The sequence below is a fragment of the Ooceraea biroi genome, chromosome 8 (assembly GCF_003672135.1).
Source record: "Ooceraea biroi isolate clonal line C1 chromosome 8, Obir_v5.4, whole genome shotgun sequence".
Taxonomy (NCBI): domain Eukaryota; kingdom Metazoa; phylum Arthropoda; class Insecta; order Hymenoptera; family Formicidae; genus Ooceraea; species Ooceraea biroi.
In genome coordinates this window covers 2896792-2910723 of record NC_039513.1, presented here as the reverse complement: position 1 = coordinate 2910723, position 13932 = coordinate 2896792, and the positions used below count along the sequence as shown (strand labels likewise).

The 13932-nt window shown below is 38.1% G+C and overlaps 1 protein-coding gene across 9 annotated transcripts in view; it reads right to left on the bottom strand.

Moving 5' to 3' along the window:
* The window catches only part of LOC105287792 (T-lymphocyte activation antigen CD86), a 235361-nt gene that overhangs the window by 16401 nt on the left and 205028 nt on the right, over nt 1-13932 (bottom strand). For all 9 annotated transcript variants that reach the window (XM_011353559.3, XM_011353562.3, XM_011353557.3 and 6 more), the window contains 4 exons: nt 12171-12340; nt 8679-8889; nt 8048-8159; nt 7411-7589 (listed from right to left, as the gene is read on the bottom strand). In XM_011353559.3, the coding sequence (XP_011351861.1) occupies nt 7411-7589; nt 8048-8159; nt 8679-8889; nt 12171-12340 (672 nt within the window). The remainder of the gene's footprint in view (nt 1-7410; nt 7590-8047; nt 8160-8678; nt 8890-12170; nt 12341-13932) is intronic.

The following is a 13932-nucleotide window of genomic DNA, read 5'->3' as shown; positions in this document are numbered from 1 at the left end:
ATTGAGTTGCTGGAACATTCAGAATCATTTTATCCTTCTGTGACCACTGCTCTTAAGATCGCCTGTGCTTTCCCTGCAACTACGTGCACAATTGAAAGGTCTTTTTCAACTCTCAGAAGAGTGAAAACATGGCTGAGAAGTACTATGTCTGATAAACGACTTAGTTCATTGTGCATACTGATTGTTCATCGAGAGTACGTGGCACAGGCAGGCTGGTCAGCAGTTTCTCGATGAGTGTATCAACAAGTTTGCATCTCAACCTAGGAGACTCCAGTTCCTTTTCGCGGATTCATAAATCAATCATACACAATTTCATAAATCAATAATATACAAAACTTTTATATCTGATATAATAAGTTTCGAAATAAAAATTTTCGTTGTTTTTTACTTGTTTTTTACTGAGTTTTCTATATTTAGAAGGACCTTGAAATTTTGCCCCCCCCCTTGAATTTTTTTCTGCGGGCGCCCATGGTTGCAAGTAGCGAGCGTAGCCCGGCGAAGAAGGCGCCGGACTAATACGCTGGACGTCGCTCGTTCGAATCTTGTTTTTTTTTGTAATAAAATGAGGTTTTATATAAATAAATACGTCACGCTAAATGATATTCTTATATTAAATGTATGGTATAATTGTTTCTTGCATTATTAATTATCAGTATCAGTATATAGGTATGTACATATATATATCTGTGTGTGGGTGCGTGTGCGTGTACGTGTGCGTGTAAGTAAAGAATATATAATATTATTCATCGCTTTCGTCATTGGTATGATATCGCCTCGATTCAAGTTTCGAATGTTAGAATTCTTTGTCTGTTCTTCCACTCGAACGACAACTACTGTCTGGATTTAACGTTTTCAACCGATATATTAGAATATAGAACTCCAAAATCTAACAAGTAAACATCAAGCGAAATCATGAGACAAACATGTTGTTCTGATAGAAAAGAAGAAGCGGAGCAATTTAGGCAGTCTTTGTTCGTCTTTCTGCGAATTGACAAGGTTATCGAGACAAATAAGTAACAAGTAACAAGATTCGAACGAGCGACGTCCAGCGTACTAGTCCGACGCCTTCTTCGCCGGGCTACGCTCGCTACTTGCAACTCGTAAACTACTGCGCATTGGCAAGAGTTACATGCCAGTTTGTTAGTGGGAGGGGTGTACAACAACCTATTAAAAGTTGAACGAAATCTGAGGAGTCACACCTTGGTCCTCCCCTTGTAAGTGGCAACAGGTAGCTTTCTCCAATGAGTCTCGATTTCTACTTCACTGAGTAGATGGAAGATGGCGAATCAGGGGTGAAACATCAGAGAATAGACATCCAGATACCATTGTTGGCAGAAGACAAGCTGGTGGAGGCAACATTATGATGTGGGGAATGTTTTTGTAGCACGAATTGGGTCCTCTGCTATCTGTGAAAGGCACTCTGAACGCAAATGCGTACCTATCCATTATCAGCGAACAGGTACACCCGTACATGGCGATTACATTCCCTGAGAGCGATGGTATCTTTCAAAAAGATAATGCGCCATGCCATACCGCCAGAATTGACCAAAAGTGGTTCGAAAAGCACAAGGAAGATTTTGAGGTACTTCCTTGGCCGCCTAATTTCCCGGATCTCAATCTAATTGAGAATTTATGGGATCACCTCGATCGACACAGACGACTGGATCCACCACCACTCAATCTCCAGGAACTGCGGGATGCACTGCTCTCTACATGGTCGGAGATACCTGCAGATACCTTCCGTAACCTTATCGAGTCCCTCCCTCGACGGCTTGCTGCGGTGTGTGCTGCAAGAGGCGGCTATTCTGGTTATTAGCAGGTGGTCATAATAATATGACTGGACAGTGTATAGGTCACCCAGCAAACACAGATATATAACTATTATATTGCCACTATATAACGAAATGTAACAGGTAATATAACGTATACGTTAGTTGTAATTTCCAACTCATGGATTATTACAGTAATATAATATAAATATAACAAGTAATTAAAATGTTATGTAACAGTCACGTGTTATGTTCAATTTATATTGCTGTTATATTATTATAACCAGGAAATAACACAGTTATAAGGGATGATCCCAGTTGCGCACAGAATAAATCGGACACAGCAGGTGTAGTGAATCGGACACGGACCCAATCGGACACAATAAGAAACGGACACACTGCGTGTGGAATCGGACACAGTGGCAATCGGACACATTGTCAATCGGACACAGTGCCAATTGCGCACAGTAGGAAACGGACACACAGTGGTTGCAATCGGACACAATAGGAAATGGACACACGGTGGTTGCAATCGGACACAATAGGAAACGGACACACGATGGTTGCAAATGGACATAGTAGGAAACGGACACATGTTCCGTGACAGTTTTCCTAACCTGGAAATGTTACTTGTAAGGACTTTTCTATTTCTATTTCTTTATATGGCGTAGCGATGCTACCATGCTTACTTTGCGCATACGTGCGATATTTAATAAATTTAGAAAGCATATGCTGAGAGTATATGAAGCGAGGTTCCACGCAAAGCAAAGTTCTACATTGTAACTTCCACGCAGTACTTTTGGTCACCCTAAAGTTTTGTTATTATTTTTATGTGGAAGAGTACTAGGTGACGGGCGAAGCCCGTCTCCTCGTGCTCTTCCACCCAAGCATATACTTTCCCAGTATAAAAAATTAATAATATTAAAGTAAGAAAGTTTATACTGGGAAAGTATCCACACTGTATCCACGCATGTACTTTGCAAGACAAAGCAATGTTTACTCTACATCTAATTTTGACTCTTCCTTATTAGAATGAAACTGTCACGGAACATGTGTCCGTTTCCTATACTGTGTCCGTTTGCAACCATCATGTGTCCGTTTCCTACTGTGCGCAATTGACACTGTGTTCGATTGACAATGTGTCCGATTCTACACGCAGTGTGTCCGTTTCTTATTGTGTCCGTGTCCGACTCACTAAACCTGCTGTGTCCGATTTATTCTGTGCGCAACTGGGCATTACTCCAGTTATAATAAAGTTTTAAAACAAAGTAATATTACAGTTATAAAAGGAAATTATGTAGCCTCAATATTAATAGTGTATAACAACTGTTATATTACGTGTTACTTCTGAGATATATAATAGTTATATTCTGTGTTTGCTGGGCAGCTATCTCCTTCTCCACTCGGGTCCTTCCATCCTGATCATTTTTTCATTCTGGGCAAACTACGTAGGCTCATATCATCTCAAAACTTGGCGCGAACGCTCCAGCCGTACCTTACAAGGGCTTTCTCGTTGTCTTTGTCTGCTTTGATATGCTCAGTCGTTCATCTGGAAATTGCTATGAATTATTCCTTGCAAACTTTCATCGCTGCCTATAAATGGTTTAAGAATCAGAAGTGGTCTTCAGAACAATGCGAATTAATTTAGAGTCATTTTATTTAGGTTCAGTCAATATACATTAGAGAACCGAACTCGTCGGACAAAACCGAAGAGCACTGGCCCGATGAGCCGCTTATTCGATAATTCGGAACAATTCAACAAATATCGAAGACCGACTTCTTATACTCATATGAAGGAGCGACGACGACGTTAAGTCAAAGCGGAGAACGGAACGCGAGACAAGAACATAACACAACAGAGACTCTCGAGGTTCCAGTTGGTCGAGTTATAATCGTTTGAATTGATTTGCGTTAACAGTTAAAGCTATGTCCTTGGCAATATATGTATGTCAAGATCATTGAAATCTCTCTGATCACTGGTGAGTAAACACGGTCGTGTTCTCATTGAGCTCTGCGTTAGAAGGATATTTTCTGCTGTTTGCTGCTCCTTGAAGCCTTTCTGTTCCAGCCTTATTGGTCAGGGTAAGTAAGCTTGATACTTATATGTGCTTCACTGTGACCCCAGCAAACACAAAGTAACAGGTAATATACATGTTAGTTATAATTTCCTACTCATTAATATAAATACAATATAACATACGTGTTATGTAACAATTACATTGTTGAGTAGGAAATTATAACTAACATGTATATTACCTGTTACTTTGTGTTTGCTGGGACTAATCGAGGTGGAAATTAGAAAATAGACGATGTGAACGTCTCAGGAAGGGATTTTTATGGAACAGATTGTGAATAACCTAGCAGATCGTGGAAGTTGTTTAGTAGGAACTGAAGGACTACCGCTATTTTGATCAAAAGTATCGACGATCGGCTATACATCTGGCAAAAAATTAATCTGGATAAAATAGATGGTTGTAGACGATAATAGCAATCATCAGTGGATTCGCGGCTGATTTCTAGAAGTTTTTGTGGTAACGCTGAGCTGACGCGCTTGCAAGAAATGGTCAAGAAGGGACCTGATTTACCGAATCAGAAAGATAGCAATGAGGAGTTACAGACTAGTATTTTATCTGGCGCGGGGTTCGGGGACCCTGCTCTTGTCGTCTAGCTTTTTGGAGGCTGGGGATAGGATCTCTGCGTCAAAAATTAATTCACTCAGACGTTCCATTAATAGACACAATGATATTGTCGCTAAGGATTTGCTTGGTACCAGGGACTCAATTGAAAAAAGGAAATTGTTAAAGTCGGCGTTTAGGGCATGCAAGGAGGCCTTCCACGAAGTTGTCCTCTGCGTATCTAAACTTATTAGAAGAGAGACAAAATAATTGAGTTTGCCAAAATAATTTAAAGTTGGAAGACATTAAAAGGATCGTTGAAAATGCATTAGATAGCTTCAGTTCTGATTGACTGTACGAGAGGAAATAGACCGTGACATCTCGAGATAAACAGGGTGCTTCTGTTTCTGCAGTGAAGATTTCTGGAGATGTCTAGTAATTGTCGAAAGGACCAACCATTTGTGTTCCTAAAACAACGAATTTTCTGATAGTGTTAACTGACGTGAGTAAAGGACAATATAGAACCTCTAAAGAGACAATGGAAGAAGTTAAAAAAAATACTAAAGCCATCACAGGTCTCACTAAGGGTAACTAAAATCACAACTGTCAGAGAATGGAGTATGCATTGAGGCTATTGATCCTGATTTAAAAAAGATAAGAAATGCACCTGAATTGTTGAGGGACTAGAGGTGAAGATGGAGGAAAGGTTGAATCCTAGAATTATTATACATGGAGTACCTGTGAATATGACTGGTGAGGAAATCTGTAAAGAGATTAGAACCTTTAATCTAAAGGATAAATATGAGCATCTAGTGAAGATGGTGTACGTACATTTTTCCATCGAAGAATTGTCAGTATACCAGTTGTGTTATGGAGGTTTCTCCTGAGATGAGGAAGGAGTTGAAAAGGGAGCCTCACATATATGTGAATTATTCGGCATGTAGATTGGCAGATTATGTGAGAACTTTGCAATGCTTCAAATGTCTCGGCTTTGGACAAATTTTGACCAATTGTAATGAACCGGCATTCTGCGGACACTGCTCGGGGAATTACAATATAAGAGAGTGCAAGAACAAGGACATTGTGCCTACTTGTGCAAATTGTAGGAAATTGCATCCTGGTAATGATTTACAACACGCAGCGACAGACAATAATAAATGTCCTATACTCAAGAGGAGTATTATTGAGCCGAGTTGTTGGAGTGACGGCAGAATATCCAAGCAACCTTATATCGGCATTTGGGAAACTCCGTCCTTGACTGAACGCAGACAACTCACAAATTTAATAAGGTACGATTACGACTTAATAAGTTAAGAATAAGTTACAATCAATGCGTTCCATTTTGTGTTTGTTTTTTTGCTACAAATTTTATATATAACGTTGCGATATATATGTGTTATGTGCAACATCCATCGATGTTCTTCAAGGATCAGAACATCGTTTCCACTGATTCTCAAACGAATTCCCTACCGAACCTAATTTCAATAACTCCACACACGTGAGAGGTTAAGAGAGAACAATAAAGTTAGTTGAGGGACTTCATAGTTTGCCGTTGAATGCGAGTACGTGTGTAGTCGGTTGACGAGAATTTCATCCCACGTAAGTTGCGGGAGAGGGAAGGAGGTGAGAGTTTCCTCGCAATAATTACTTGTAAATCTCTTACGAATAACGACAGACGCGAGAGTAATTTTGTCTGCGAAGACAATAATAATCGCTTTTTACAAGTGGTGCAGAAAGTATGCAATATTGCAATAAAGTATGTAACAATTAATATTGTCAAACAAACTTATACAGCGTTTGGGTTTTTGTAATTTCAAGTTTTCCTTGCTCTAAGATTTTTGTTACGATACAAATTACATAATGGATACATATATGTATACGTAATAGATAAAGATACTCAAGATTGCGAAATAAAAAGAAGAAAGATCAGAAGAAATACAGAAAGGTCGGAGGTTGTAGAGAAACAAACGAGATAACTTCACTTTTTAAGAATTCATTTCTTCCTTCTGCTCGTATCCATGAGTTGCAGAATTTAGTTTTATTTCGCCAATCCTGCGAATGTTAAATCCAATGTAATGTCTAAACTGTCTCGTCGCGTATGCAATATATATACACATGCACACAAAATTATTTTCTAAGGATATATTATTTATACAATGCGATTAGATTGAAATTGTTTCTGTTTAGCGTCCCTTTAAGCGGTTTACAATTTCCTACAGTAATAGTGAAGACGTTTTCCCAGGACTTGATTAAAACCGGTAGGAACTTGGTAAAATTAATTAATTGACTTTACGCTTTCACGTTTCCAGCAAAGTTTACGAAAAGTTTCGTCATTTAATGGCAAATATCGTGATTGATTATATTCTATCCTCTCATCGACATAACAACAGAAGTTTCTTGATGTAACTGATATATAGGGTGTTGAAAAAAGATGGTACCAAATTTTAAGAATCGGAAATAAATGGTTTTCGGAGTGCTTATTAAGATTTTTCGGTTTGTTTTCACAAGTACTATCAATTCCTAAAATGTTCCTAAAATATGTGTACTACCTTTTTTCAACAATTTGTAAATTACAATAAATTTTAATATTGTCATTTAATATTATCATAAATTTTAATATCAACAGCTATAAATATTATATGTAACATCAGCAGGAGACAAAAACTGATTGATATTCACACTGTATTTGCAAACTATATGATCTTGAGAAAAGATCTAGTTTACAGAAAATATGTATGATGAGTATAAAACCATTTTGCAGCTACATGTTGAGGCGAATAAATCGGTACAGTTCAAATTCGAATGTGTCTTACGCAACTTTAATGTTTCTAATTTTTATCTAAATTAACACACATTTTTTAAACATTTACTTGAAATGTCAGCACCCAAAATATCCGAAACGGCTCGCAAAGTGCCAATAAGTTTACCAATATTACTGGAAAGAATATATCTGAAGAATTATTGTAATGTTTAGGCATTAATCGCGAATCTTGAGAAAAGTACAATTTTATTCGCGATTTACTTACCATTGAGAACATGAACGAGAACGCTGGCTGATTCGGCCGTGGATGGTGCACACGTGTAATTGCCTGAATCGGCTGGTAGCGCTCTACTGATCAGAAGACGTGATGTTCGCGTTTGTTTTTCCGTCACAACGCTAATACCACCTCGTTGGCTATAGTTTATCACGTTGTCGCCTTTATACCTGTCAAATTACCGAAAATTATTCAGGATATATTGGCTTCAATGACAGGATGTAAAGAAAATAAGATCTTTCTCCATTTTTAGTAAAAAAAACTTTGCACATATGTCTAGTCTGAAATACTATACTATATGAATAAAAAACTAACACAGATATTATGACATAAATATTTATACGCGAATTAGGACAACGAGAAAGAATTTCCTGGATCGACGCATTTGCGACACGAGGGCTTATGAAACCGAAAGACCATAACTTGAAGGAGTAATTCTATCGGAGATTTGTTTGATCGAAGATTCGCTTTACGGTACTCGCAGTGAAATGTTTCGATAAAGCAAATCTCGTTGAGTAGAGTATACCGCTGGTAGATTTGGATCTCACGCAACTCAACTGCATTCATTCAAAATAAACGCAGGACAGATTCAATCGGGTCATCGTCAAGGGAAAACGCTTAAACTCACCAATAGATGAAGTTCGGTGGTTCCGGCGTTTGCAACACGATGCAGGTCAGATTGATGTCGCTCCCGCTTTTGATGTAAAGCTCTGAATTGCCGTTGATCTTTGCCTTCGAGACTGCACACGCGGGAACAGAACAAAGTTAAAGTGGTTTTTGGCTGGAGCGCGCACAATTGACTAGACGCAGTAAAGCCTGTGCCAAGAAGTATATGATCGCAATTTCCCTTAAACTGCCGCAAAGCTGCAATTAACTCACGCCGAGCCGCTTAAAATCAATCATTTAAAAATTAATTTAGACAATAAATGGTTTCGGAAATTAATACGTAGTGGAACTTGAATTCGCAATCAACACCGCACAACTAAAGCATCTATTTTTTATGTCTTCGTTTTTTCTAATTGCAAATAAAATTTCAGCCTTTTTAACCAAAAATTGCGACGAGTTAATGATTATGACATTTACATAATTGACATATAAAAACGTCACAAAGAAACTTGTAACTGCTAGTATCTTTTTGAATTTTCGTAAAATTAGAAACTTGAAGTTTATTTGATTGAGAATTAATTCTCTAGGAGATTAACGTGAATAGCTTCTGATCGAGTCTAATCTGATATATAAGGAAAGGTGTAGATACTTACCTACTACGCTCAAGTTGAAAGCTTGACTGATCTTGGGCTCCGTCGAAACCTGACATTCGTAGATTCCGCTGTCCCGCACTTGCGGCGAACTGATTTTCAAGGTCCACTCGTCGCTGCCGTCGCTGTGCAACGATTGGAAACGCTGATCATTCGTGTATGTTAGGATACCGACAGTGAGAATATGCAAATCTCGCTGCCTGATCCACGAGACCTGCACAATCAAAAGATTTGCTATTGCAACGAAGGAGGAGCCGAACGAAAAAATATGTTGATCGATAAATGTAATTTCATGTTACCGTGTATTTTACAAGCTTGAAGACATCAAAGTAGAAAGAATCGCTAAATACTATATTCCGTATGAACAGAAAATCCACAAATTCTCCAATTTTTTCAATTCTGATATCATCAAAATTCTTTCTTAAATCTTCAAACTCATTTCGGATGTTTCCTGAGAATAATAATAATAATGATGATGATGATGATGATGACGATAACAATCTTTATTGACTGCATTTTATATGTCATATTCATATATAATAGACGACAAAGTATAAATTAAAAATATGGCCGTACATACAAACAGTGAAGCGGCAACGGTAAATCAGTATTATATATCTGAATTAGAAATCATGGATATTACTAAAGATATTAATTCAAGACTCATTTATAGTGAGCGAATGTATGTAGAAGATAACAATGAACAATTTAAAGGAAGAGATCTTATGGTGAAATCTGAATGAAAATCCAAGATGAAATACAGAGTGTCCCAGACCTACCGTATCACCGGTTAATGGTAGATTCCTGAGGTGATTCTGAGACGGATGTTCCTCTTGCAAAATGTCGAGGGTGACGTAGTTTCGGCGCTACGAAGGGTTGTGGTTATCCTATCCTTGTGTAGAATTTTCCCGCGTTCAGTGACGGTGGGTCGAAGGGGTCCCGCGCATCGCGCACACTTCAATTTGGTCTTAATTTTTCGCGGCTGTTCAAATTGAAGTGTGCGCGATGCGCGGGACCCCTTCGACCCACCGTCACTGAACGCGGGAAAATTCTACACAAGGATAGGATAACTACAACCTTTCGTAGCGCCGAAACTACGCCACCCTCGACATTTTGCAAGAGGAACATTCGTCTCAGAATCACCTCAGGAATCTACCATTAACCGGTGGTACGGTAGGTCTGGGACACCCTGTATAAAAACTCATGTAGATAGAGCAATTAAAAGTATTAGAACAAGAGACACAATATATACAAGGAAACATAGATATTAAATGCATTATTAGTGAATTTTTAGCTATTACAGCTATAACCAAATGGATACATCTACACGCACGCAATCGAATTATCCATGCGCATTTGACCGACATCTAACTATCACGCGATGACCTTTGTGAGCAACGCGAGATCAGATGCCTTAGAGGCTTAGAACGTGATGATCGTAATGCTGCCAACCTATGTCGATCACGCTAATTTTACGATCGTGAATATAAACGTCCAAATGCATATTCGTGTGTATGTACATTATTGAGGGTTGATGGCGTGGCTGTGAATAGCGGACGTAGGCACGCGGTTTAAAAGGGGATGCAGGGATGAGGGAAGAGGAGGTGGAGGAAGAAGTGGAGAAGGAGAGATGGGGTACGAGAGAAATTTGATTTATCGGCGATTACGATCGGTGATTGGACTCTGACGGGTTCCTGTGCGTCATGCGGTGATGCATGAGCAGCAGCCGATAACACGTAATGTCACCATTCGCCCGGTTGACCTATGCGCCTACCCGCGAAATTACTTTGCATTAGGATCGCGAGTGATGAATACCGGGTTAAACAGCGTCCCCGAGCGCTCGCTAATGTGCCAAACTGCCCGAAAAATTGATGTCGCAACCACGTATAAGTTTTTTACGCATAATACATCTTTGAGCTTTTATAAAATTTATTTGCAAGTATTTTACATTTTGTGAAACTATGTACAGTACTATATATGTACGCATAACTAATGGTTTGTTGTTACTTAAATGAATAATAAAATATATTTCATTAAAAAAAGAAAATATATATATATTGCTTTTTTCTTTTTTTTAATCAAGTGCGCGCGCGCACATGATTAAAATTCATGCACAAACTGTTTTTGTTGTAAAAATCTTCATATTCCATTTTTTCCTACAATAATATGATTTCGAAAGGCACATCCTACACAAAAGACTAATTTTCTGCGATATGGTAATTAGATTGCGTAATCATTTAGCAAATATATCAGCGAAATGTGAAATTCTCGAACATATTTCCGACGAAATTTCGTTATGGAATGACATTCCGCGACAATGACCAGAAATACCCTGATGTTAACGAGATCGCGCGTTAATGTACTTTTATCACTCTCTCAATATACGAAAGAAAATCTATGCATCTTGGAGCATGAAGAGTTATTGTTAGCTTACAAGTTTGCAGGACGGAAATAAGAAAAAGGATTGAGAAGAAAAGTTACAAAAACGCTAAGATGTGAACTGGGTTACTATAAAAGTGCAGGGCGATGTCGCGTGGGGTAAATGAAGAATGAACTCACGTCCGAACGTGCGAGTGTATTAGAAAACGGAACAACAAGGTTTGTCGTGAATGATCGCAGATTAATATCGCGCCGACGCCACGCTCACATAATTGCAAATTTATTTGACTCCGGATCGCGTGATTCCAATCGTTAGGCACGCACGCGGGCAAGAATTTATCAATGCCTATGCAGCTCAATAGAATCAATGCAATCGCGATAGAAAACTGAAAATATACTTCGCATCACGCAGAACAAAAAGATAATTGAGAATTTTATGATAATCGAACGAGAGTATACCGATTTGATTTTGCAGCGACAAATCTGCTTATCATCGTTTTTATCTCACTGAATTCTCTCTCTCAATAGCAAAATCTAACTGCGATAACTTGTTGATATTGTATAAACGAGCGTTAAAACGCTCATCGAGTTTTACATAATTTAAGGAATAAAAGGATTAAACGATTAATTAAATTTTCTCTAAAAATGCTGATGGAGCATTAACCGCAAGACTGTTAACCAAATTAATGGTTCAAACAAGACAAATTACATCTCTTTAATCTTTGAATAATGATAAGTTTTTCAAAATCATATCCGATTGAATCATTGGAGAAACAGGTATTTATGGTTATTTTTTCCATCATCAAAAATTGCTAAGAATCCTCGCATTTACGATGGTAATAAAACTCTGAACGAAATAGATGTAGAAAATGATAAATTCAGAAAACAATTATTTGGATAATAACCCATTTCGAAAAAGTTGAGTCAATAAGAATAAGTATATCTTCGAATAAGTCGTTTTCAACAAACGTCCCGTAAGGAGAGGATGATCTGTAAAATCTTGAAATCGCAAAACGATCATTTTTAACGGATCCGTGCCTATGAAATGCAATGTTTCCCGAACTCGAGCGCTGTTATTACAACGACGAGCTTTTGATAAGGAAACTTGGGACTTACCGCGCGATCGCCAAGATTGCGCACCCTGCAGTGCAGGTAAGCGGATTGCCCAACGGTGGTTGTGGTCTCCCTCTTTGTCGTGTTGTCGAAGTAAGGCTGACTAAAGGGTTGTTCCCAGTAAGAGGACGGATGGTGCTCCACCACCGATCTCCCGTTCTTGGCCGTGCATTCTACCAAAAACAATAAGGCTCGTTAATAGGATTTATTTATCGTCGTACCTTAATGGAATCTTCCTCATACAATATTAGCGTAAAGGCAAAACTTAAAAGCCATGAATAACTAAATTTCCTTGAAAGCCGCAGTTAACGAATTTGTCGACGATAGCGTTTGATCAATCTACATCTCCAGTCAGGTTTCGTAAAGAAAAGAAAATCCATAGTCCTTCGCCGTTAAATAATCCAAAGTTAACAAAACCTATAATTATAGAGAAGAATAGTCATCGAAAGTGATTGATAACTTGCTAGTAATTGTCCAAGATTGAGTAAAATTACATCATATTGCGACAATATGGTAAATTATTCACTGACGAAACAGAATGTGCATTGTGCAAAATCATTCGAACATTGATTTCATCTGAAGCTAACGAAAATACGCAGAGCATTATTAATTCCTCGCATAAAATTCCGGTCATGCCGCCTTTTTAATAGGAAATCGATTCTCGCGTGGACGCGTCGCATGGTTCTTATTACCGGAAAATTTCGCTGAGCTTATCCAGCTGAATTTGAAGCGCGTTGAACTTGCTTCCCGGTACGAATACAGAAATTCAAATCCACGCAATTCGAGGCGTCAATCGTCCTGGACGAACGAACTCCGGTAGAACACCCTTTGGAAGTTTCAAAATTCCTGCTGCATTACGTGAAGGTGTAACCTCGCAGAGGTTTCAGCCGGAACGAAGATCTGATCGATACTGGGGAATTGCGAGATTTACAGATAGAACGATCACGCCGTTTGTTAGGAAAGTTACACGGGAGCGTAAAACGACGCTTGCTTCAACGTGTCTTCCAACGTAAATTTACTAGAAAGTTTTATTGATCGTTACATCACGCCGGAATAATCTTGATTTTATATTCTTCAACCTTGATTTCTATCTTTTTTTATATAAATCTTTCTTTGCGCCTTATTTAAAATCAGCTACACACACACACACACACACACACACATACACGGGGTCCAAGATCTACCGTATAAGCCGTTAATGGTAGATTTCTGAGTTCATTTGGAGACGAAAATCCTAATATCAAAATGTCGAGGCTACTATCAATGATAATGAACAGGACAGTAATAAAGTAATACAATAGAAGAAATAAAAAATATAAAAATACAAAATACGAATTTGTATGCAAATTTATATCGAAAATTGTAGAAATTGATGTTTAAGATACCTACTATTATAGCTTTGCCCTTGTGCTTCAATAGAAAATTGATTTGTTATAAGCTTTTTTATAATATATTGTAAAAAGAAGAGAAAAAAGCAAGAGAAAAGGGACAACACGCTGCTGGCATCCTTTTCTAATATTTTTTAATAAGTCGCTACCGCGTCTAGGGTACTATACGTACTGTCTCGATGTACGTTTTTATTTGACAATCCTTTTACCTCTCAAAATTTTACGTGCTCGTTTATAAAGTGATATAGGATATTTTTATTCAACTCAATCATCTCACTTTTGACACCTCTATTTCCGAATATGTATCAATATGTATATACAATATGTATATCATGAACTACTTGAATGTACAGTAATAAACAGATTAAAAAAATTTC